The 26,088-nt window shown below is 43.6% G+C and overlaps 1 protein-coding gene across 1 annotated transcript in view; it reads right to left on the bottom strand.

Moving 5' to 3' along the window:
* PAH (phenylalanine hydroxylase) overlaps nucleotides 1–24,405 on the bottom strand; it is a 54,941-nt gene extending 30,536 nt beyond the window's left edge. Inside the window, exons 1-3 of the mRNA XM_004675745.1 lie at nucleotides 24,327–24,405; nucleotides 17,929–18,036; nucleotides 9,212–9,395 (exon numbers count right to left, since the gene is read on the bottom strand). Coding sequence (XP_004675802.1) covers nucleotides 9,212–9,395; nucleotides 17,929–18,036; nucleotides 24,327–24,386 — 352 coding nt within the window. The 5' untranslated portion in view covers nucleotides 24,387–24,405. The remainder of the gene's footprint in view (nucleotides 1–9,211; nucleotides 9,396–17,928; nucleotides 18,037–24,326) is intronic.
* Between the last annotated feature and the right edge of the window lie 1,683 nt (nucleotides 24,406–26,088).

The following is a 26,088-nucleotide window of genomic DNA, read 5'->3' as shown; positions in this document are numbered from 1 at the left end:
GGGAGGTCAGCTCCCCCCAACGCAGGGGCTCTTCTCTGTCATTCTGCTCTCACCATGAGAACAGGTCTCCAGCTTCCCCAGGAAGCTTCCAACCTTGGTCCACGGCGGACACGCTGGCCATTTCCCAAGCTACCACCAGAGGGCAGCAAAACCAGCATAAATCCCGGCTCTGGGTGCCTTTGTCACCACAGAGGGATAGTTTGAGCCAGTGGCTCAGTTCAGACCTCTTGCTGTAGGAGCAGGGGAGTTAGAGATGCCCCGGGAGGGACGCCCAGGCGGCACTATGAAGCCGAGCAGAGTGGGCACCCAGGTCCCAGGGCTTCTGGTCCCCATCCAAAAAAGACCCAGAGCACAGACAGGCTGGAGAAGTGGCCGAACTCCACTCGTGCCTGGGTCCAAATTCCAAATCTCACACAGCTGCTCTGAGACTAAACTTCCTTGCACCACCATGTGCTGGCTGTAATGATGACAGTAACTGCATGTACGTCACAGGACTGATGCAAGAACGAAAACAACCTCTGCACGTGCCGCACAGGCACAGCGCTGGGCACGAAGCCCAGGCTTGCATAATAATACCTCGGTGGTATTATTATCATCCCTGAAGGAGAGAGGGGGACTCAGGGTGCACTTTCTCCAGGCAACAGCCCACCTACAAGTTAACACATTATCTCCCGGGTTCCTGAGTACAGATTAGGTGTCATCTGGGGGTAGAAGGAGGAGCCACGTCTGGGCTAATTTTTTTTTATTATCATTTATTGATTTTTGTAGAAGAACTAGAGGGTAGGCCAGAGGTGCAGGTTGGGGAGCAGAACAAGTGGGAAATACACTGAAATATACTGCCGAGGGGAGCAGCTGGGAGACAGGAGAGGTCTGCTGAGCTATATGTGGGTCACTCCCTGGCCATGATCGAACTCAGGCCTCCGAGGTGAGAGAGCTGAGACTTTACCCCTAGGCCACCAGCCGAGCCCACTGTTCAGGAGAGAGTGTCAGGAGAGTTACTTTGGAGAATCCAGACAAGCCTCAGGAAGTGAGGGAAGGAAAAGTATGAGGGTGAGGATCAAGTTCCTGATGTGGCTCAACTCTTTGTCTCCAAAGGAAGCAGCCCCTGGCAGAGCTGGCTTCACGTAGTGGTCTCATTAAGTCAGGGTCAAATGTTTGGCTCAACTCTGGGGGGAGGGGGTATCAGCAGGACACCAGGCGCTAAAGTAGGGAGACTGCAAAGGACCCCAGACAAAAGCACAACCCAGCTTTTACGTCAGCGCCTGCGTCTCACACTGTGTAAAGGGCTTACACAGCCCTGGACTGGAAGCCGCAGGCCTGGGTTCAAGTTCCGTCTTTCCCAGCCACAGTGTGGGACTCAGAGCTAGTTATACAATTCCTGGGCCTCTGCTTCTCAACTGTGAAGTGGGTCCGGCCGCCTCCCTGGTTGGGCTGAGAAGCACTGCACCCACAGCAGTGGCTCTGGGCCTCATTTGCAAAGAAAATCCAGAGATCCTTGTCTGGGACGTGAGTGGGGTCACACAGGTGGCTGGCGACAGGACCGGAACTCACCCCTGGACTCCCACTCTCCACACGTGGGTTCTTCCCATTTCCCAGCCCTGAGGGATCCTAGGAAGTCACAGCTTACTACGCACCACTATGACACACTAAGCATTTTCACCTCAAATGTTATTAACTTGTCAGTCACTTGCACAGTACATATTTTGGGGATACATCGTCACACCTCCATGTGTGCCTCTGTTTCACTGGGCTGCCCTCACCCAACCTCCCAGGCCAATATCCTATCCCATTTCCCTGCTCTCTTTCAATTATCGAAGGAGCTAGGTGGCAGACAATACACTTTCTGCTTCATTGATGAGAAAACTGAGTCTCGGAGAATTGAAGCGACTCTCTCAAGGTCACTGAGCGCGCAAAGCCTCATAAGAATCTTGCAAACAGCATACTGAACCCGCAGGCTGGCTTAGAATAAAGTAGCGATTGTGGGCTTTTATTTTTAGGTTCCTTTCCCCCCCCACTTTGAGAGAGAAGGGAGGCAACATACTAAAGAAGGAATCTAAAGGGCCTTGGAGAAAATCCTTAGGTCAGCTCAGGGTCCTCTCTCCTTGCAGCCCAAGCCTCCCTGGCTCTTCAAAGAGACCTCCATGTTTCCTTGCTCTTCCTCAGTGAAGGTGGCAGGCTTCTCCCCTACGCAATCTCACTCTCAGTGCCTGGGCTGGAGGCTGACCCTAGTGACCCAGGCCTCTGTTTTGAAAAGTTAAATCAGATTAGCTCATTAATGACCTCGGCAAATACCTCCGAGGTGGGCTGGCCCCTGCAAGCCGCCCCGCAGCCTCCCGGCGGCTGGGCCCGGCAGTTAATGAATGACTTGGGCAGGATGGTGCAACAGAGGCCTTCTGTGAAGCCAGAGGCATCCGGGTGGGGAGGGGGGACAATCATTAATAAATATTGATTTGGCTCCAAGGGAAGCAGCCCGGGGCAGAGCTGGCTCGGGACACCCACGTAGTGGTCTCATTAAGTCGGGGTCAAATGCTCAGCTTGGATGCCAAGCAGAGGCTGAACAGTGAGGGCTCCAGAGGCCTCCATGGGTCTGGCTGGAGCTGCTTCCTGGCCAGCGGGTCAGAGCAGGCCTATTAAATTTATAGCAGTTCAAGGTGCAAGCTGAGTCCTATCGCACCCCCTCCTGCCTCCACAGACGTTCACCAGCCCCAGGGTTTAGCCAAGCAGGCACCCAACCCTGCCCCAGACAGTCTTCTGCTTGCAGACTGTCTGAGGGCGAGCCATAAATCCTTTATGGCGTAGGCCCCAAATAGTAGGGTGCTTTCACCTTCTCCTGCCAGGCTCCTGGATGTCTCCTGCAAGGTCATGGCCTCCAGCCCCCTGAGAGCTGTCAGGATTTGGTCCCAAGGGAGAGCTGATGAAGTTCTATTTTTCTCTTTTACTGAACTACTTTCTCTCTGCAGGAGAAATGCCCCTTGGGAATGAGTGAGCCAATGTGGACCGAGAATGAGAACCAGGTGAATAAAAAGAACCCAGCTGGATCGAAAGAATGAAACTATTGAAATGAATGAATGGAGTCAGTAAATGGTAACATGATGAAGACAGCGAAGCATGCTCTCAGGATCACAAACTCCAACCCCTCATCTAAACCGAATGATGTCTTCCTGGTCCTCCCCTTCAGGGGTCGTGTATCTCCAAAACATGCCTACTGGTGTCTCCCTTGCTGCTAGGTGAGAGGGTAACTGCCAGCAACTCCCCATCTATTCCTGGCCTAGCCAACGTCCGCACCCATGGACACATGGTGTGGGGGATGGCAAAGCAAACCCCCCAAAATCTGATGTTAAGCTCTGGTTTCGGATCACAGAATCAACTTCTTCCTGAGGCTTGAGGATGCCCAAGCTCCATTTGACTCAAGCAAGTTCAACTCAATCCATCTCACAACCGTAAACTGCAGACTATCTTGCTTTAAGTCCTAGATGCTTGCCTTGAGTCCCAGAAAGTGGCAGGGAGGGTCTTAGCACTTCACAGATGAGAAAGAATCAACAAGGTCACCCAACTGGGAGGGGGTCAACTGAGTCCCTGTGATGCTTCTCCCTCAACCCAACATAGGTAGCAAATTGAGATTCAGTCATAATCATTTCACACCCCTTACTACCTCCTTTGACTGCGGAAACACACTTGTCACACAGAGAAAGGGTGTGCTCACTTTAATTCCTATTACTTCCAGTCTTTTGGATGGACTCAAATAACAGTAGTTATTTGAGGGCCTTCCTTTTTCAAAGATCATTTGCATTGTGGCCTTGTGTTCACCATAGGACTCATGGGATAACTTTAAGAAAGCTTCAGGGTCAAGTTCACTGACCATTTTGTAGGACTCTGTCAGGCCAGGCAGCTTATGCAAGCAAGGTCATAGAATATCTGACTGCATTCCACATGGATGTCCTCACTCTGTAGTTGAGAAAAGAGAGACTTGCAGAGGGCAAGACACTTGCCCAGACAGCAATAGCCCAGGAAATGAACTAGAACAGTGAACTCTCCCAAATCCATGCTGCCTCCCATAAAAGTTTGCCTCTATCTCATTTCTTAACATTGAAAATGAGACTAATGCTATCTGCTGGCTCGAGCTGTCTGATGGATGTTTGCAAAGCTTTACAGAAACAAGCTAATGGGAAAGTATTTTTAAAGCACCAGGTTTGGCATGGAAATGAAGCATTCCTCTTTGAATGAGAGAGAACCTGTTTACAATTTGATGATCTCCCTTAGACTTAAGTTCTGTGACCTGGCAAGTGGACAGGGCCATAGTATTAACATTGCTCAGGGTTTTGCCTTGCCAGCAAGTAGAGTTGCCTCTGACACACTGCAAAAGTCAAGTTTCTATCACCCATAGAAGTGACTTCCAGTTCTAGGTTGGTACCACCTCCCCCTGCCTGGGTGAACTTGTCCTCTCAGCTGCAGGTCTGCTTGTCTCAAGGGACAATCTGCTGAAATGAGAGTCCCATCTCCAGCAGACAGGACTCTGGCAACATCAACGCATCCAGCAAGCATCCAGGAAAGACTGGCAGACGCAGTCAGCCTTGTGTTTTTACAAATATGCAGATTCTTGGTCTCCTGTAGACCCAGACTCATGGGCAGAGCTAGTCTTGAGAAACACGTGTGGAGCCAAGTGTAATGGACGTTGGACATCTGGAATTGCAGAGAGGACAAAGGGACATGAAACCACAGATCAGATGTACAAAAGAAAGGGAGGGAGGAAAGACAGACACAGCTGATGGGCATGGAGACAATTCCCCCATCATCTGAACTCTCCTGTAATTCTAAGCAGCGCCTTTCCCAGCGTTCTCAACTCTGCAAAACTTGACACACTTTGAAAATCTTCTCTCTTAAGAAAATTGTATGCTCACACACTTGCCACTTGGCCCACAAGCCCAGAGGCTTCTCAGGCTCCTCTGAGGTTCCCTACTCTTCTTTTCCCCAGGATGGATCTGCATTTTCAATTTTGTCACAGCCTTGTTCTTCAGGGGAACAATACTGAAGCAGAAGAGAGAAAATGCAAGCAGATTGGGGCGGGGGATCACACTTAGTGGAGGGGAAAAATCAAATACTGGTTCTTTTCTCTTCTCACAATAATTTGTTCCCATCAATCATATCATTGTTTTTGGAACTGATCAAATTTAAAATGTATAAAATCAGTAAGTGCGTCCAGCCTCGCATGTCAGTGGGCACATAGATAGACTGGTAGGTGGGTGGGTGGGTGGACGGAGGGTTGGGTGGCTGGCTGGAGGGTTGGGTGGCTGGCTGGAGGGTTGGGTGGCTGGCTGAGCAGCCTCCACGCTTCCTCAGAGAGTTCAGGTTGCGCTAGCAAGTCTAGACTCCCTTTGCTTACACCCCAGGATCCTTATCACTACAACTTGGACAAAATCCACTAAATACCCATTTTGTCTTGGGAAAGAACTCCAAGCAGACACATTTCTCAAAAGGTGATGATCCTATACCTCTGTCTACCCAAGATGCTGTGTCCGTCTGCTTCTCCTGGCTATAATCTGTCTCCATGTAGGAATTTTCCATCCCCCACTAAATGTAATGTTATGCAGACAACTCAAAGGAAAAGGTAAAAGGATTAGTAGATTGATCGATGGAAGATATTAATGCTCTTTCATGTTGGGTTGAAGAAGGATTTGAGGTCATCAGGAGAGAGGGTAGCAGAATAGACCTCAACTATTCAAAAGGCGCTCTGGATTAAAATCCTATTAAACTCACATCAGCTTCTCCAGGAGGCATTTTAGAAAGTTGGGGCTTCTTTAACATGTCACCATAATTAACCTTCCCTTAAGCTGTTTTGGGTGGGGAGGTTTAGCAATTAAGAAACTGAAAACTTTCATTTTCGGTCACCCACATGGCCTTTTGAATGATTTAAAAACTAGAGCGGAAAGTAGTTGAGTGTAATTAATTTGAGGGGTTCAGATCTCCAAATTCAACCTGCTGTCAGACTCGCCCCTGAGATCTGAGCTGCACAATAGAAAGGGCATTTTGTCGAGTGAAAGAATCAAAGGTTCAGATCTATGATGATTCTTTTCTTCCTCTAATCATTCTCCCACTGAGTTTTATGGAAAGAACAACTCTTCAGAGGAAGGGTTATTTCCCCTAAAAAGAGATCTGTTTCTGGGCCTAGACACCAGTTCACAAAAACTCCCCCAGGAGCCCAAGGGACAGTTCTCTCCAGCAGATGCTGAGCTGTGATGCGGCAGCCTCCTGGCTCCCTAGCAGCAATTCTGGGGTGGCCAAGCATCAAAAAAAATTGGGGGGAGGGGTCAGGAAACTCGTGTTGTTTTTAAAGAGTTTGTCTCAGCAACTTTTTCTTCACTGGGTGAAATGTCAACCCAACTTCAATTTCAAGTCCTGCCAAATCCCAACTGTAGCCCTGTCCTGCCAGCCATTCAACAAGGTGTTTCATCGCCCTTACCAGCCTGTGAGCTCCTGAAAACCTGCAACTTCCAGCATGGGGCAGCACGCTGCCCAGGCTCACCCACCGCTTTTCAGCCTCCACTCCATGCCTAGAGGCAAGTCATGGCCTCCCCTCCTTTACAATGCCAAATTCAGGAGTCTGTGGGTTGCATGACCCCGGAGGTCACTCTCCCGTTCTCAGCATTTCTGACAAAGTCATTGTGTGGGGGCTGGTTTTCACAGCTCCTACATCCAAGCTGTTATTTATAATCACAATGATAACGTAAGACTAGAGACTATCTATTAAGCCCTAAAACATGTTCCAAGCTGCTCTCAGTGATCCATTCAAATTATTTCATTAACCCCATGAAGCAGGGACTCTTGTGACTGATACAGCGGGGGATTATAAAGGTCAGCAATTTATCCCAAGTCACCCCAAGTGGGGTGCACCCTGCTTCCGGAGTCTGGGCTCTGAACTATTCTTCCCTCTCCCCATTAAGACTCTACTTGCCTTCAGTTCAGGCTGCCAGTTCTTTAGCCGATCTCCATACATCTTCCCTGCCTCCTCAGGGGCCGCCTGCCTGCCTGTCAATTGCTTTCATTTCTGACCCCAGGCAGGGCCCCAGCTGGCCTGGCTTCCACCTGCTCTAAGCAGAGGCTACACTGGCCCCAGGATCCAGCAGCCCTTTGTCCTGGGGGTCTGCAGCTCCTGTTGGGAGCAGGTGGCCGGAAAAGCAAGATAAGTTGGTCATGGGGAACAGCCCGGGAGGTAAAAGGGAAAGGAAGGCAGATAGGGCTGATCAGAGGAATCCCAAGCGTCTATACTCCCAAGCGACCTGAGTCCATGGACATAGCTGTCCGCTCTTGGTGAGAGCGGCAGATTGGGGTGACTTTCTTGTCTCTGTTGCGACCACAAGACAAGGCAGGAAGAGAGGTCTCCTGGGGAAGTCTTGGAGGTACTTGTGCTAAGAAGTGGGTCTGTTGCCTGCTAACTTCTCTGCCTGTTAAAATGTCATTTTCAGCTACAGAGATCTGAATACCCTTGATTTCAAGTCTCCAGTGTTTGGGGGTGGGGGAAATTTCTCATTTTACAATGGAAATCTTTTTTTTTGATCACTTGGTGGGGGAAAGCAGTTCATCTCAGTATTCTAAATATTCAGAAGTATTTTCTAAGTATTTTCCCAAATGGGCTGAAACTTATATCCACCAAGATAACCTGCGCGTGAATGTTTATAAGTTTTATTCACAATTGACAAAATTTAGCAGCAAAAAAGATGTCTTTCAGTAGATGAATGGCTAAACAAATTGGGGAGTCCACACAAAGGGACATGTTCTGTGAAAATAGAAATAAGCTATTAAGTCACCAAAAGACTTGGAAGGGGCCCTCCCTTGTGGCGCAGTGAGTTAAAGCACAGCACTAAGAAGCGCAAGCTACTTCAGCCTGAGTTCGATCCCTGCTTGCCCCGGAGGAGATCCACATGGCGCGGCAGACCTCTCCTGATTCTCTCGCTGCTCCCCTCAGCAGTGTACTTCGTCGATCTGCCGGTTTCGTTCCCCACTCTGTCTCTGGTGAAGCCTCTCACCACCCCTGAGCCTCTGGCCTGTACCCCAGTTCTGTATGCACAAATAAATTAAATCTTTAAAAAAAAAAAAAACTAACCCTTGACAGCTGACGACAGAACTGAAGCACCTGCAGGAGCTGGTGGAGTGAGGTGAGGACAGAGAGACAAGGGGTGGAATGCAGGTGCTCAGTGATGGTGTTGTCTGAATTAATGGGGGCATCCGAATATTACCTCAATTAACAATAAGTAAGTAGAAATAAAAATAAACAATAAAGTCTATTAGAAATCATCAATCTGAATAGGATTTAAACACTGATGTGGTCACCATAGTTCTCTGTATTTTTTTAAGCGAAACATAATCATAACAGTATCACTATTTTCATTTCCCCAATGGAATGAACAGAATGCTGTTCATCTGAGATTTCTTTTAATCTCTGCAATAGCCATGTGGAAATTTGAGGTGAGAGCAGTGAAAGGGACTTTTCAGGCAGCTCTACCCAATAAGAGGAGGAAGTAGGACTTGACTCCAAGTCTGTCCAGCCCAAGCCCAGACTGGTAATTCCTGCATTCTAATGCCTGTCCCCACAGGGACCGCCAATGGGCAGCATCGCAACAAGGCGATAAAGCAGCCATGCAAGTCTCTATAGCACCTCTGTTGAGTCATTTACTCACAAAAATTTCCTATGCACATATTGCTAAGCACTGTGTGAGCCACTGAGCATATAAGTATAGATAAGAGACTCCCCCTGCTTGTAAGGAACTCAAAATCGAGTGGAAAAGATAGATGAAAAGATAGACAGTGACAATAAAAGCCACTGAAACAAAGAGCCGTGTGAGTCCCTGCTTCAGCATGGACATGTCCTGCGAAGGTGGTGGGGAGAACCCTCAGGTGGGAATAGACATAACCAAGGAATTTGTCTTAAAATTGTATTTACATAGAAAACACCCCAGAGGCACTAACTAGTCCATCTGTGAAAACAGAAGAATGACAGAACAATAATTCAGGAAGGAAATGATGTAGAAATGTGTAGCAACAGAAAGAAAATGACTAATATAAGTTAACAGCTACCAGGAGGAAGGAAAAAAAAAGCACTAACATTTATCACATGACTACATCCTCCTACTTAGATGCCCAAAGGTCTTTATTTTTGCCATTCGTTTAGAAAGAGGATATAGAGTTGCTGGTATTGCCAAATCCTGCTGTTTCTTACCTGTATCTTTCTGCTTATCTCTGGAAAGCTCATGGACAGTGGCACCAATCTCATGCCTCAAGATCTTGATGATATTTGTGAGCGTGGGCAAGCTGCGTTTATCCAGGTAGGTGAAAAATTCATACTCGTCTTTCCTTAAGCGGGAAGGTCTGGATTCGATATGGGTCAAGTTGATGTCATTCTCCTAGAATACAGAATTGGAGTGTGAAGAAGGCAGATGATTGAATCACCACAGACCAACACACGAAATGAGAGCAAATCACACAACACATAAGGATGAAAACAGCATGTTTTAAAATAAGAATAAAGATATGAAAAATGCAAAAGTTGTTTACTTTTTCTTCTGCAAAGTCAAGTAGCAAATAGCAAGAGGTGGAAGAAATAGTTGAGATGCCACAGAATTTATCACATGGAAATCTGCTAAAGGGATCTGGAGCTGCAACCCTAAGAATTTGGTTTGATTCAAATGTCTAGGACAATGGTTGACAAAGCCTTTTGCTTAGGAAACTCTCCTACATAAATGAAATCCTATAGAACCATAATAATAAGGTCTCAATAAATAAATAATATTACAGCCACACTGTTTCTCTTGAGTTGATTCCATGGGAGTCAGGCTTCAAAGTTCTTCACGATACTGGCTGAGACTTTAGGTGATTCATGTTCATGTTCCCAGCCCTCACTTTCCCTCTTTAATGTGGTGGGGTTGATGATACCTGCCTCATAGGTTTCTTGGGAACCCTGAATGAGAGGATACATGTTCAAGTGTCAATGCTCAAGTTCATGGCCAATGCTCAGTAACAACAACCCAGTAGAATGACTATTACTATTTTACACAATTGTTTTTCATTCTAGTTATGCAACAAATAGGTGTGTAGCACCCAACCTGCACCCATTGCTCCTCCAGGCAGTTGGGACACATTGGCAAATGACACAGACTGAGATACTTTGCTTTGTGAAACTTGCCTTCAAGTTGTGGAAAAACTAGCAGCAGACATAAGGCCTAAGTGATTCATGTATTATTTTAAAAGGAGAAGGTCTAAGGAAAAATTAAAAGGCAGAGCAGGGTGAAGGGTAAAGTAGGGTCAGATTGTACTACAAAATGGGGTGCACACAGGAGACTTCATTGAAAATGGAAGATTCATGTATGGGCTGATTTCATCAAAAAACACAGAAATAGGGCCCTCCCTGGCAGCACAACCAATTAAAGCACAGCACTGCAAGCTGGCTGCAGCTTCAGTAGTTTGATCCCCAGCCGGAGGTGATTCACATGGCTGCACTGCAGACCTCTCCTGATTCTCTCGCTGCTCCCCTCAGCAGTGTACTTCATTGACCTGTGTGTTCTGCTCCCCACTCTTGTCTCTGGTGAATCCTGTCACTGCCCTTTTACCTCTGGCCTGTATCCCAGTTCTGTATATAAATAAATAAAATATTTTTTTTAAGTCACAGAAATAGTTATGACCTGCAATAGTGCTTCAAGTTCAATATTGTTAGCTAGTGATATTTTAACTATTGTGGATTTTGTCACGGAGGAAAAAAAGAGTCACTCAAATTAGTCATCAAATTTAAATGTATGGCAAGTCAATGTATTCAGAAAGCTTATGATTTCATTCATGGCACTGTCCAATGGTGAAGAAAAACAAAGAATGACCTCTACACTTGATCAAAATTTGCTTTATCAAAGTAAACAAGCAGATGATATGGGTTACCCCAAACATATAAAGGAACAAAACAGATCCTGAAAAAATGGTAAATTTGAATAATTACAATTTCAAAAAACAGAATTCAATAATCTTGTTTAAGAAGAGCAACTTTTTCCTTGATTACTAATGGCATATGATTGGTGAAAACATTAAAAATTCCAATGACGGTACCCTTTTGCATTTGAATATCTTTCAAGTTTAGAACTTTCTTTCATCTTCAACAAACCTTTGTGGGAATCAAGAAAGATGCACGAAATGAAATCAGAAATGAAACTGCTTTGCCAAAATTGGAAGGAGAAAAGAGAATTATATTTTTTAATCCAACTCACTGGTCTTCTAATTGTACTGTCTTTTCCTGCCAGGGATCCAGTAGCATTTGATCATCCTATTACTATTAGGCCAGAAACTAAAAAGGAAAACCTCTGGGCAAGGTAAACGCAGTAACAAACAACCTCACACAGGCCTTCCCGTGCTTTCTTCCCCACGGGTGAGTAGTGGAGCCATTAGACATGGGCACCAGCTGCAGAGAGCACACCCAGGTCTCTAGGGAGTCTGGCCAGGTAACCTGACAAGAGCTCCCCAACACTGGGGGGCGGTGGAGGGGAGGAGGAGAAGGGGGTGGCAATAGCAGCTTCTCTGAACCTTTCTACACACACAGAGGCAACTTCCTAAGCAAAGCAAAGTCATCCTTCTTGGCGCTGGAAGAAAGGGCAAAGGCAAGCTTCATTTGCTATTTACCTAAGCAAACTTCAAAAGAATTGATCACTGGTCCAGCCTCTCTCGGAGTAAGGAGAATACAGCAGAACCAAGAGCCCAGAGCCCTCCCACCTCTGGTGCTAATTTGAGGGAGACTTTGGGAAGGTGGAGCTACAGGGAGGCAGAAGGGGTGAGGGGTGGAAGGCGGAGGGAGGGTTGGAAGGCAGGTTATAGCCTGCTGAGTCCCCTCCCACCTCCATCCCTCAGGATGGCACTGCCAGAGACCTCTCACTTTGGGAATAGGCAAAAAAATACGCCCAGGACACCTCGATTTTTACCAGTTGGAAACCTGACTGTGGGGAAATTTCAACACATTTGTTTAACTAAATTCCTATAACAGGGGAAAGATTGGGCCGGTTATAGTGCATCCCTCAGTGGGGCTTAGCCATCTTTTAAAAAATGAGCTGCAGGCCCTCCCTGGTGGCGCAGACCCCAAAGGTGACCACATGGCGAGGCAGACCTCTCCTGACCTGCCCACTGCTCCCCTCAGCAGTGTACTTTGTTGATCTGCCTGTTCTGCTCCCCACTCTGTCTCTGGTGAAGCCTCTCACTGCCCCTACACCTCTGATCTGTACCCCAGTTCTGTATGCATGAATAATTTTTTTTGCATGAATAATTATTTTTTAAAATGAGCTGCAACAACATAAAATATGTCATTCTCATTCCAAGCTCTTGGAGTAGTGGTAGTGTCTAGATGATGGGGTTTAGGGTAAGATGGCTTCTGTTTTTTTTTTAAACATGCTCCAGCTTTTCTAAAAATTATATTTATTACTTTCATAATAAAATATTAACTTTGTCTCTTTAGTGGTTATAATGACAGCCATCTGGGAAAATATTTTTGATAGATAAGCTATATAAACATTAAAACATGTGTTAACAAAAATTAAGCCCAGGCCTCCCCCCAAAAAAATAATGTCTATAATTAAGTGCATTCAACTGGGTTACAATGAGAGTATATATAAATTTATTTATTTTCCAAAAGTCTTATAATAATATACCCATATAATGAAAAAGAAAAAATTATCTTTTAAACGTGAGTGAAGCTTCTGGCTAAGAATGCCTGTCAAATTCATTATTTCTTTCCCAATTGAATTAATTTATTAATTGCTAGGTGAGATTAGGGTAACATCTTTATCCTGGTTCTTTTTTTTTTTTTTTAAAGATTTATTTATTTGTACATACAGAACTGGGGTACAGGCCAGAGGCTCAGGGGCGGTGAGAGGCTTCACCAGAGACAGAGTGGGGAGCAGAACAGGCAGATCGACGCAGTACACTGCTGAGGGGAGCAGCGGGCGGGCCAGGAGAGGTCTGCCATGCCATGTGGTCACCTCCGGGGGCAGGCGGGAATCGAACTCATGCAGAAGTGGCTTTAGCTTCTCAGTGCAGTGCTTTAACCCGCTGCGCCACCAGGGAGGGCCCTATCCTGGTTCTTTTCAAGGCTAAAGAACTTTCTTTTCTTGTGGTCCTCTTTTCCACAATTTTTCTTGCCACCAGAGTGACTGGTGATCATAATGAAATGGGGTCTATTTCATTTCAAGTACTAATGAGCGCTTACAATTTATGTGGCATCTATGGGCTCTACCACAGTCTAAATAAGAACAATGTGAGTTCTAATTTTATAGAGAAATTTAAAGACAGTGTAATACTACTCAGTTATATATATAAAAAAAAAGAATGAACTCTGGCCATTTGCAACAACATGAATGGAATTGGAGGAGATAATACGAAGTGAGATAAGTCAGGAGGAAAATAAATACTAGCTGGGTTCACTTACATATTTAATACAGAGAAAAAAACAAAGGGTGATACAGAACCAAACCAATAACAAACCCTAGAAATCTATGCATAGAACTGAGCCCACTGCAGGTGAGGGGGAAGAGCTCAAAGTTCTTATTTTGATTGAAAAAGAAAAGTTCCATGTAAACATTTTACTGTGGATGGCTGTTCTGTACCTAAGGCCAGAAAAGTAAAAGCAACCCTCGTGACTGACTCTTGATCCAGTTCTGCTCACCGGGTCCAGGGGTCATAGAAAGAGACTTAATGTCCAAACTTTGGAGTAATAAACACCATGTATCTGCCCAGACACCCCTCTTCACCCCATCCTCTATCCTCAGGAACGCTGAGGCTGGCAGGTACCAAGGAATGGAGGATTCCATAACCTTGTTTATTTCCTCATCTTAAGTCACTTGTCTGCATTCTGGATTTGACATCCCCTTACTGTGCCCTGGTTAACCCCTTTTGGGTTTCAGTTTAAACATTAGGCCTATAAACAAACAAACCAAACCCTCCCCTGGCCAAATTTACTGCTAGTGTAGGTAGGTTAAGAATGACATTGGAACCTTGAATTGGAATTGGAATTAGAATTCTGTAGTGCATAAGGTAACTGTCTCCCCAACTCCTCTTTAAGGTCTGACAACAACAGATGTTCAGAAAACATTAACTAAATGCATAACCAAAAGAGTTTGAGTTCCTTGACTCTCCAATGAAGGCAAGAAGTGTATCATTGGGGCAGATGTAGAGACAAAAAGTCAGTGTGACAAATACAGATTGTGCCTCTTTCATTTGTTTCCCAAAGACTGTGTTCTGCAAAAATGGATGGAGAATGCTGAAACAAGTTTTAGCTCTAAGTGAATAGAGCAAATGCACCCTTGCACCTCACGCTTATTCTGAACGTCTGTCTCCTTCAACTAAATGATGCTAATGGAACATATCCTGTCGTTCAGGGTTCTGTGTCTCTGTTTATTTGTTCCCTTCCCTGGGGAACACACAGTAAGGTGATTAGTGGAGAGCTGGTGGTGGAAAGGAGACCTCTTCTTCGCAATCTCCCACTCCAGAAGTCTGCTTCTAATTTTATAGCCCATTACAAAGCCACTTGCACTCTCAGGAGACTACTTTTCTAAGAAGACAGAGGACATGAGCTAGCGGAGACTGAAAATAGAGTGGTTGTCAGAAAATGTTAAAATAAATGTGTCAAGAATTGAGAGTGGGCCTATCTACAGAGACAGTGGGATATTTTCAGGCTGACTGATAATGGCCTTGGTTTATTCCCAAGTCACTAAAATGTCCACTTTTTTGGTCCCACCACCCAGCCCCCACACATTAGCACAGTGCAACAGTGTCTCTTTTTATCTGCATCATTGCATTCTGTGAGGACTAGCTGAGGTCTGCAAATCCGCAAGCCGATTGGTAGGCAACATCATCCCTTCCTGGAAGATTGAGTTTGGTGGGAAAGCTGGCCCTCTGGGTAGGAAAGCAGACTTGAGCATGTTAGGAGAAAGCTGCTGTCATGTTGCAGAACATCATTTTCTTTGAGGAGTGAGGATACCTGGAGGTGTTCCTGGTAGGTGTTCAGGGGCTAAGACAGCTTCCATCATATAGAGTCAGGACAGAAAAGTCAGGTGGTCGAGACTCACATAGCTGTATGTCTCTCTTTACTACTCTGAGCATTTATTGAGGCTTGTTTATTGAAAGGGCACTGAGGGATGTCCTGCTCACATTTCAAGGGGTTGACTTGCATAGAAGCACTCAGCAAGGTATTCATAGGGTGTAAGCGTGGGCAGTGTTTCTGCCTCTGTTGCCTCTTAGAGGAGCCAGCCATATATATATATATATATATATATATAATTTAATCTTGTGTCTCTATCAAGGAAAGGAGAGTTTATATATTCCATCATTTTTGCTTTGATTCTTTCCTGTCTTTTGTAGCCTATTTTTTTAACAGTAGTAATGCTTGAAATGAATGCCTTCTAGCACTTTCTGTAGTAGAGACGCTGCCTTTAAGTGGTCTGAAATATATTCCTTAGAATTTCTACGCCATGTCCTTTTGTCCCTGAAATAATAAGAGGCAAGTCATTCCACTCTTCCATGGTGACCCTTCAAATATTTGAATAAGACCATTGCTTCCTCACTCCATCTTCTCTCTTCCACTAAGATAATCCTAATCCTTTAGCTCTTTCATACAGTCAGGAATCCTTTAAGGATCCCTGATACTCCGTGGCCCTCTGAAAATATGATGCCTAGAAATATTGAGAGCAAACATTCATTGAATTCTTCCTATGTGCCAGATGTCCATGGGTACTTTACATATTGAAAGCAAATATTTGTTGAATTCTTCCTATGTACCAGATGTTCATGTGTACTTTGCATGTTTTAAATTCACTTCATTTTCATAAAACTCTACAATACACATTTATTACTACTTTCATTTTAAAAATGAGGAAACCAGGAACTTGAACTTTCTTAAGGTCACTTAGAACAGCTAGTGCAGTATCTTGGTTTTGATCCCTAAGAATTCAGCTGTAGACACTCTGGTCAGTCTATTTTACTCCTTCAAATCCCAGATCTAGGTTATGACCAAGAATCTACAGCACATAACTCCAAATCAGCATAAGTTTAGTGGCACATTAGCAGCTGCAAGATATTAACAGCTTTGCTTGGATGATGCGAAATATATTTACAAAATGCTGAGTGAGGAAACATTGATTGTTATTTGCTTCCTCTCTACCAGAAACCCTATATTCTTTATGTCTCTTAATTTCATTTTATTGAGGTAGCACTGGTTTACAATATCATGTAAGTTAGAGTGCAATTTTATATCTTTGCAAAAGTGTGATAGCACATTATACCTGACAACATATTTCTAAAATGCTCTACCTGCCAACATCAGCCCCCTTTCTCCCCAACCTTCCAACTCTTCCCCCAATGGCTCTGGTCACCACTATTTCATTGTTAGAATCTAAGGATGCTTTTATTTTTGTTTTGTTTCATCATTAGCTTCATTTCTTTATATTTCACCTGTGAGTAAAATGATATGTTCATTGTCTTTCTCTTTTTCACTTACTTGCCCAGCATAATCACTTCCAGTCCCATGCATGTTGTTGCAAACAGGAAGATTACATAGTTTTCCATTGTGTATATATTCCACACATATCATAGTCTTTAATATGACTTTCTAAGATATAGGTAAACTTTCCCAAACATATTTATCCCAGGAAAAATTGTTTAATAAAAACACAACTAATATGTTGAATTTGATAGAATATTGTTTAGCCAACCATGCCCTAAATTATAGTTGAGATACTTTCCCCTGTTTTTCCATTTTTAACCTTAGATTTATTTTTTATGGTGTAGAAATTGAATGTTCACTGTTGCACAAACAACACATTTTATCAATCACCCAGTACAGTGAAACGTTTCATTCTCCTAAAATGGTGGATATAATAGCACCACTGATTGATAAGGAAAGTTGATATTTTGGATAACACCTTTTAAAGCGCATCCAGATACATACATGTATGTAAACATACACACTCATCCTGGGTACATTTCATCCAGTTCTGGTAATTTAGTTACTTGTGGTTTATTTATTAGTTTGAAAACACACTGTTAATTAACTACTATTTAATTTTATTAACTCTGACTAAGACCTGATCTGTCAGGGAGGAAATGTTGATTAATTATATAATACCAGGCTAACCTGTTACATAGGAGCAGTTTACACATCTATTTTTGCTCATGAACAGTTTATTATTCAGAGAGTGCTCTACCTCCTTTTCTACATTCATTACTTGCTCGGACTCAGCAAATCACCCAGGTTGGATAGCCAAGATTAATATTTTTTAAATATAATTTATTTTTCATATCAATTTTAGATTAATAGAAAAGTTAAAAGGATAGGATAGAGAATCCCCATATACTCACACCCAGTCTTTTCTCTTATTAACATATTAGTGTGGCACTTACATTACAATAATTGAATCAACTGGTGCATTATCATAAACTAATGATAACACTTTAGTTGAATTATTTTTTTAGTTTATGCCTAATGTTTTATTTCTATACTGGTATCCCATCCAGGACACTACACTGCATTTAGTTGTCTAATTCCTTTAGGTTCATCTTAGGTGGGACAATTTTTCATATATTCATTGTTTTAGAACCTTGACCTTAGTTGATATTACTAATACTACTGCTAACAATAATGCAAGGAAGACTTGATAAAAGAAGTCTGAAATGAGGGGCAGCTTCCTGGGTATGCAATTGGTGTTTTAACTGGTTCTGATTATGAATGAAGGCACTGAAGCATAGAGAGATTAAAAGACTTAACTAAGGTCACAATTTTGGTTAATGTAAGCCTGAGCTAAAAAATCAAATCTTCCAATTCCATATCCTGGTCCTTTTTTTTTTTTAATGTATCCAACTAGAAAATGTGCAGAATTCCACTATGCCATTACTCAAGCTAGAAATGGATAAAACATTTACCTCAAATAAGCGCAAGACTTTGGCCAGGGCACCAACTTCTTCTTTGAGAGAGAAGATCAGGGATATGGCACCATTCTGATTGGAGTTTTCTTCAATGTAGCTTGTTTCCTATAGGATTAAATGAGCTCAATTAAATGTATTCCACCATTGAGTAACTTATTATCATGAACCTCTAAGGTAGAGGCAAGCATAAACTCTCTTTCAGTTAAGTCTTGGAACATGATGAGCTATTCTGGAGGTAAGTCAAGGGCAGTGATAACTTTCAATGATGCTCCTAGGTCAGATACCAGTTTGGGAGCTTTGATTATGAGTGTCTCTATGATGTTTTGATTATGAGCTTTCCAATGAGCATCTACCATGTACCAGCTATTATTAAGGTTCTGAGAGATATAAAAATGAATAAAACAATGTCCCACCCTTCAGGAGCTCAAAATCTTCCTTACTAGACACATGCAACAAATCAAATAACCAAAGGAAAGGTCTTAGACGTGTTCAAATTTGATTCATAAGTGTCAGGAAAACACTGAAAAATACAAGAAAGTGCTAAAAATAGACACACACAAGCATTGCCATCCCAAATCTGACTGGAAGACTCTCAACTCCTTTTGCTTATTTAGTTTCCTCATGTGAGATCATGTTAATAATAAGCCCTGACAAACAGTATTCAGATAATGACAAACAAGAAGCTAAGAAAATTTAAATAGAGCATTAAGAGAGTCTATAAAAATGGTGGGAATTTTATAAATAAAAATGCACAAGAATAACTTCTTGGCCTCAGACAAAAACCTCAGGGAAGGATTAATTTATGTCTACATGCTGGAATCAGAGATACTCAATTCTCTAAAAAATATGGTACGGTGGATGTCTTAAACAAGTTAGCAAAGAATGTCAAGGAATCTAGCATTTTCTACATGCACATGAGAGCAAACCAAAGTGGGATTAGGGTGGGCATTCCAGAAAAATGTTTGCAAAACACATAAATTTGTAAAGAAATTTTTAAGTTAACTTCTGTGAAAAAACATAAAGTTCCATTGCCCATAAATAAACAGGATGCACCTAAGACTGGAAAGGAACAAACACGTAGAGCTACTTTTCTCTTGTAAGCAAATTAATGCAATCAGTAGAAGGGATGTTACATCATCTTAGTGAGGTCAGGTAGGGCAGACCTTCTTGGAGACTCAACAGAATAAGCACGGCAAAATACTAATGACCTTAAAGATAAATTTCTGTTAATTCAGAAAATCCAGGTTTGAGCAGAACCTCACTGGGAACAGAGATGTTGGCGAAGAAGGGAAATTATCAGCAAGTCTGAGGAAGAGGGCTCATAATCCCTTTTGAACTGATCTATCCACCTCTAAGGACCATGAGGTTATCTTTCTAAAAATATCCATCTACCATTTATTAGCAACCTGTAATGTCCCAGCATTTGATTTGGATTATTCCATTTAATTTTTATAACAGTTGGGAGGCTAAGGTTTATTCCATTTGTTTTTTATTTTTATTCCAAGTGCCCCCTATTATTGATAGCAAAATTAAGACTGAGTATGGTCAGTTCCCATAAACTCCCCAGTTAGCAGTTAGGGGTGTCAGTCTTCTTCCTGCCACAAGAAACTGAACCCTTAGTCCTTTTGGTTTTCTTAAATAATTCAAGATTCCCATTTCTAGCACACTTGGCAAGCTTCCCTTCTGTTGGCCTCCAGGGAAAATATCTTCAACTTGCCTCAACCAATGTCTTCAATGGCCAGAGCAATCAGACTTGATACCCCCCGTGTCATTATCATCCCTCTCTCATGCCTGTCTAGTTGATCACACAGTCAATCTGCCTCCCAGATATGACTCTTGGGGTTAGCGCCTTCCTTTGCACCCAAGACCACCATGCCATGCTCAATCTACTTTCATGACCCGTATTGGGCTAGCCCTGACAGATTTCTGCTAGTTCCCGTCTTCTACTCAAAATTTTTCAGAGGTTCCCTTGGCCAGTAGGATAAAATAGCTCTTTCTGACATGGAGAGTCTTGGTGGTATTTTCACCCACAGGAACTTCCCCTCTAGCAAACCAGTTTTCTCCTTGCACTGTCTTCATTAGAGTAAATGCTTTTTTTGCCCTATTTCCAAATATCTTGCCCTACATTAAAAGACCTCTTTGGTCTGCTGTCAGGAAAACTTTGTGCTGCTCAGTCAAGGTGAGCAATCCTTCCACCACCTGTGCATTCCATTTGGATTCTGACGTCTTCCTGGGATTGATAATAGTTGATGCAAAGCTATACTTGTCTTCAGAGTTCACCCAGTTCAACACCCTCATGCTGCAAATGGAAAAGCTAAGAACCAAAGAGAGAAAGTGTGACATACCTGAGATTACACAGGTGAGTGGGTGCAAGGTCAATAACTCAAATGCCTATATATCAAACATTCAAGATGATTCTCTCTACTATACACATATGAAGACTAAGATGTCTGTTTCTAGCACACCAAGGGCTTTATTCTGGTCCACTCATCATACTCATTACCACTCCTAAAAGCCTACATCTTAGGGGACCATGCCTGGCTCATTTCACTTCTATATTCTATATTTTACTTCTATATTCTCCCATACACTTTCTAAATCAGAGTTTCTCAATAAGTGTTCCTTGGGTCTCCACTCCAAAATTGTTTGGAGATTCCTCAACCCATCCAAACTTATAAAATTAGAGTCTGGTATTTTCCAGATACTCTTAGAAATCTCTGTTTTAGAGTCTGTGTTTTCCAAAGCATTCCAGATGATTCTTAACCACGAACAATTTAAAACACTGATAAAAATAGAGAATAATTTTTAATAATGACTTTTCACAAATATATCTGACACCACATGGTGTTATGCCTTTTGTGGTTGTTTCAGTTAATAGTAGGGCCAACTATTGATCAAGAACCTGTAGGCATTAGGCATCACACTTGTTGCTTCTAACAGTTAAGAGACATCATCATTGGCAATGACTGGTATTGTAAGAGCTCATATATCCTCACTAACACCCCTTGAGGTGGGGGCTATTGTTTTGCAAGTGAGAAAATGGACTCAGCATAATGAAGCTCCTCCAACGACGCAGAATCAATGAGTCCAAGAGCCTAGAACTGAACTGTGATCCAAAGTCCTATTCTATCTCCAATTGACAAACCCAAAGCAAAGACAACAGTTTCATTTTCCAAGGTCTGAGGGCCTTTTTATTTATTTAAATATTTTATTTTTATTTTTTTAGTGAAAGTCTTTAAATAAAAGGAAGCTCACGGACATTTTTGAAATGATGTAGTCTTCAATGGATTCTGATGCTGACACTACTAAGTTAATCCAGCATGGACTCTTGGACAAATCTCTTTCAGAGTTTGTATTTATTAGTTTACAATCTACACCTGATTTGTTACTATAAGCATGCAACTTGATTTGGAAACAGAGGCATATCAAGGATAAATAAAATGCAGAGAAGAGCAGTTTAGAAACTAAATAAGAAGAAATAGGGCTGGGAGAAGGAATTTTACTAGCAAACAGGGAGAAAGAATTTTGCTAAGCAATATATTTAACAAAAGGCACAATTCTGTCCAGAAAATATACTTGTTTTCTTTGAAAAAGAGCAGTTTTCAAAATTACAAACAATACCATTCTTTGGCAAGAATATTCCAAAGACACTGATTTTCAGTACTAGTCTTTGGGGGTTCATGCTTAAGAGGGGTATATTTGCACATGTGATTATACACATGGACATCACCAGTGTGACACAATTGAAAACACGAGGCAGTCATGTGAGCGTCATGTGAGCCATGCTCACAGACACATGCCCCCTCTGCAGCCAGCAGCATCTGCAGGAGAAGCATGGAAGAGAACATTCAGGTGGCAGGGTCTGATTTGAGTTTAAAAACTGGCCCTGCCACTTACAGCTATGATTTCTGAGTTGTCCTGACGTTCTAATCCATAGCCCTGGCCTATATTTCTTCACAGCACTTATCTCTGCATGAAATCATATGACCCAAGAGGTTATTTTATTTATTTATTTATTTATTTATTTATTTATTTATTTTGGTGTGTGCGTGATCTTTCTCCTTCACTAGAATGTAAGTCTCACCAGAGCAGAAACTCATAGTAAGTCAATAAGTCTACTGGGTGCATGAATAAGTCTAAACATTTCTTGCAGGATTGTTGTTCTTGCCACACATGTAATTATTCAAATATCATCATCTGTCCTCCAACCTTATGTCAGAATTACATCAATGTGTGCAGCTTCAAGAAGGTATAAACAGGGCCTCCCTCATGGTGCAAGGGGTTCAGTCTCAGCACTATGAAGCTATTGGCAGCCACTGCAGCATGAGTTCCATTCCCGGCCAGGGAGCTGACCCACAGTGCAGCAGACCTCTCCTAACCCACCCACTGCTCCCCTCAGCAGTGTATTTCAGTAGAGCTGCCTGTTCTGCTCCCCACTCTTTCTCTGGTGAGTCCTCTCACCCCCTGTATTTGGCCAGTTCTTGTATGCATACATAAACAAATTTTAAATCAAGAAGATGAAAAAATTATCTCTGTGGATTTTCAAGGCTAACTAAAGACTATTCTAGACCAAACCCTCATGCAGTTTTATAAATACCAACCTAGCCTCCTCGCCCCAATTAGATGACGTCCCTAGAAGACAGCTTAAGAACGTTGAAGATGGAAGCCCAGGTGTCCAAAGTCCGTGTTGAGCATCCTTCTGTGACACCTACAGCAGCCACTGTGCCTGACATGGTGCTTGTCCCTCCTCTGTATTGTGTTCCAGACCCACTTTGTTGAGTAACAAATGGGTTATACCTAGACACTCCTGTTATTTCCTTATATTCCACGAACGGTACCAAAATCTTCAAAGACATTATAGACATTGTTTCACTGAATTCTCATCCCAATGTTCAAGATGACTGAACTGACTCCATCTTATGTCTGGGACTTCATCTTATTTAATTTTTAATTTTAAAAAATAACTATTTCCAGATTGGGAAAAAAACAGCTACCAGCTAAGCATGACCCTCTCTGACCACCTTGCAAAGAAGACTTTTTCCCTTTTTCTTCTCTCCATAGATACCAAGGCAATTTTGGTTAAAAGCCAATGAGCTAAAAAATAACTGTAATCAACCCCAATTCATGCAATTCTACACTCCACCCCAACTTTTTCCTTTAAGACACCCTTAAACAAAGATCCCAGGGGGATACAATCTGGACTGATATTTGTGTTCCCTGATTTCTAAGTTAAGAGCCCCAATTATATGCCACTGTTTTTGTTTCATGATGATAATAATAAATGTCATTCCAACCCTAGGAGGTGGGTATTTTTATTCCAGTTCTTCATGTGACTATACTTGTGATTCTCTGGTGTAAACACCTTACTTTGGCACCAAAGGAAGTAGCAAGATGCACTCCAAACCCTCCTCTTTTCCCCCAGTCATTGACAATTTGTGGTTCTGAACCTCCCAGGTGCTCCATAAGTACACAGATTAGTTCCCTACACAGATCTGCCCCTAACCTCCTCCCTTTGAGGAGAACCATCTAGTCTGGAATCTTTCCGACCCCCACAATAACCCTCTTTGACATGAGGGTCGCTCATCTCCCAAACAATGCACAGTTCAAAGAAGTCTCTTTCTGGACTCATGAAAGTGACTCCAAAGTGTTGCAGTCTCAGCTGACAGCAAAACCTCACACAGCCTCCCCTCTGTTGTTTCCTATTCCCTCGGTTATTCTCAGAACCTACAGGTGATCTGTGCCTGCTTGTAGGTGTGCTTTATGGCTAACCCTACAGTTCAGAGTGTGATAAGTCACAGAACATATCTGGGTGGTTCATCTTAAGAGAATGACCTCAAATCCAGGAGAAAGAAAACCCTCCCAGGTGTTACCCTCCAGCCACAGTTCAGGTTCTGTGACATTCCAGGGTTGTTTCTTTCTCACTCTTAACCTGGGTCCCTCCCCCACCTAAATGGGGACTTCTTCACACCTCATTTTCTCCCCAAAGCGAGAAAAGGATACAATTTCTCATCCTTTTGAGTCTCAATACCTGGCTGGGCATCTCCTAACCATCACCAAAGGGCAGGAGGGCAAAGCCCATCCCAGGTGGTTAAGGACCAGCACATGAGCCCAGAGAGGGAGGGGGCTTGTCAAAAGCTACACTACCAGTTCGGGAATCTCTGAAAGCTGACCCCCAAATCCTACAATGTTCTCCCCACCACCACCACCTCCCCCAATGTCACATAGGACAGCTGTCCTGCCACTTGGGCAACACATAACTAACTCGGCTTGATCATCCTCTTTAAAAGAATTCAGTTCTCCAGAGCTTGCTGAAGTTGGAAATGCCCACATTCCTCAGACCTCTTTTCATCGGGGCCAGACGCCCCCTCTCTGTGCAGCTGTTCGCCCTGGCTCACCTGTCCAAAGTCGGAGAGTTTTCTGCCCAAGCCTCGGGTCTCCAAGACCACGGCTGACATGCTGGATGCCGGCGAGGGAGGTCTCAAGCTCTAGGATCCGGCGCTGGTTTGCCGCCCGCACGTGCTGCGGAGGTTTTTAACCAGCGTTAGCGAGTAGGGAGAGGTTCCAAGGTGTCTCTGGCCTCAGGAACGCCCCCCGGTGGGCGTTGTCCTGACGCAGGGGGCTCCAGGTGGGGGGGGGGCGGGGAGGAGGAAGCTCCCGGAGGGTGTGGTACTGCGGGGAGTTGGGACTTGGCTCTTGGCCCTGGAGGGAGGGCTCTGGCTAGAGGGGCGCAGCCCCCACATACTCCCCCTACCCTCCGCCCCCCGCATTAACTGGTATTAACTGGGCTGGCACTTTCCGACTCTCCCAAGTCTGGGGAACAGGTTTTCTGACTTGGGTAAACCTGAGAGCGCTGGGTAACAAATTACAAGAATCCTTCCCGGTTGCTCCCGCCAAGAAGCAAAGCCAGGATTCTAATTTAGCTGGGATGGGGGTGGGGGGTGTCTTTTCTGTTAAGTTCTAAGCAAAATTGCTTTTCTGTGTTTAACTTCAGAAAACTACAAATAGGCGAGTCCTGCAGTCAGGAGCAAAGGTTGTGACAACCTGACGTGCGTTGAAACCCAGCCATGCGTTCCAGATATTTACCTGGTTGGAGCTCCAGAAGGGGATGGTAGAGCCACCTGCCAGAAGGGTTCAAGAATATGAATAAGAAAGAAGTCATTCGTTGGGCATTTGGGGTTCGATAATTGGAAGAGAGTACTGACAAGTATGCAGCAACAAATAATTTTTGAGAACCTGTGCTGGCCCAGGCCATGTACTGGGCGTCGGACTCAGCCGCAGAGAGAATAGAGGACGCTGCACCGGGGAGCCAGGCAGCCCCAAGAAACAGAAAATAAACCAATTTAGGCAGGACAAAGTCTGCCAAAGAAAATAGATGCGAGGGGCAGGGTGGGAGTTGAGTGAGCTGGTGGGTGTTGGAGAACCCCAAGAGGAAGACAGAGAGGTGTCCTTCACCCCAATTTTTTCAGGGCAGGAAATTGAGATGGGGAGGAAAACATTAAAGAACATTGAAAAGTTAGAAGCTCAGAAAGGATGTGGGAAACCTGGGGTCTGAAGGCCTTGAGTGGCTGCCTAATATTTACCCAGAATAGGGTAATGGGCTGAGAGAAAATAGGCCAATAATAGAGGTTGCTAGAAATCCACCCTCTCTCCTCCCCCTGCTTTGACAGACTAACCAAACAGCTGCCAAAAAGAAAAACTCTCAGGTTGGGACTCCTGACAAATGGATGCTCTCCTGATTCCAGCACTAGTTAGCTGTGTGCTGCTGCTTAAATACATACCTCAATTTCTTTGTCTCTAAAGTAGGGGTGAGGGTTAATAATTGCCATCCAGGGTTTTCCAGCCTCTGAGGTGTGCCCCGATTACTACTGGGTGCTGGGACTACAAAGAAAATTAAATATAATTTCTGTGCAAAAGTCTTTGGGTGTTTCATTATTTTTTCCTCTAGTGAGTTGTCAGGTAAAGGTTGTTGACTTCACCATGGAAGGACAAGAACTTGACTTCCACCTTCTAGAGAATCTGAATTCTTTGGCTCCAGAATTTTTGCTCCAGTGTGGCAGACACAGACCCAGGTTTGCCTTACAAAGATCAGTGCTGTGCCCTCCCTGGTAGCACAGCAGTGGGTGAAAGCACAGTACTGCAAGGAGCCACAGCTGCTTG

Source organism: Condylura cristata, unplaced genomic scaffold, assembly GCF_000260355.1.
Source record: "Condylura cristata isolate star-nosed mole 26May11 unplaced genomic scaffold, ConCri1.0 scaffold00004, whole genome shotgun sequence".
NCBI lineage: Eukaryota > Metazoa > Chordata > Mammalia > Eulipotyphla > Talpidae > Condylura > Condylura cristata.
This window is presented reverse-complemented; position numbering and strand designations above follow the sequence as displayed.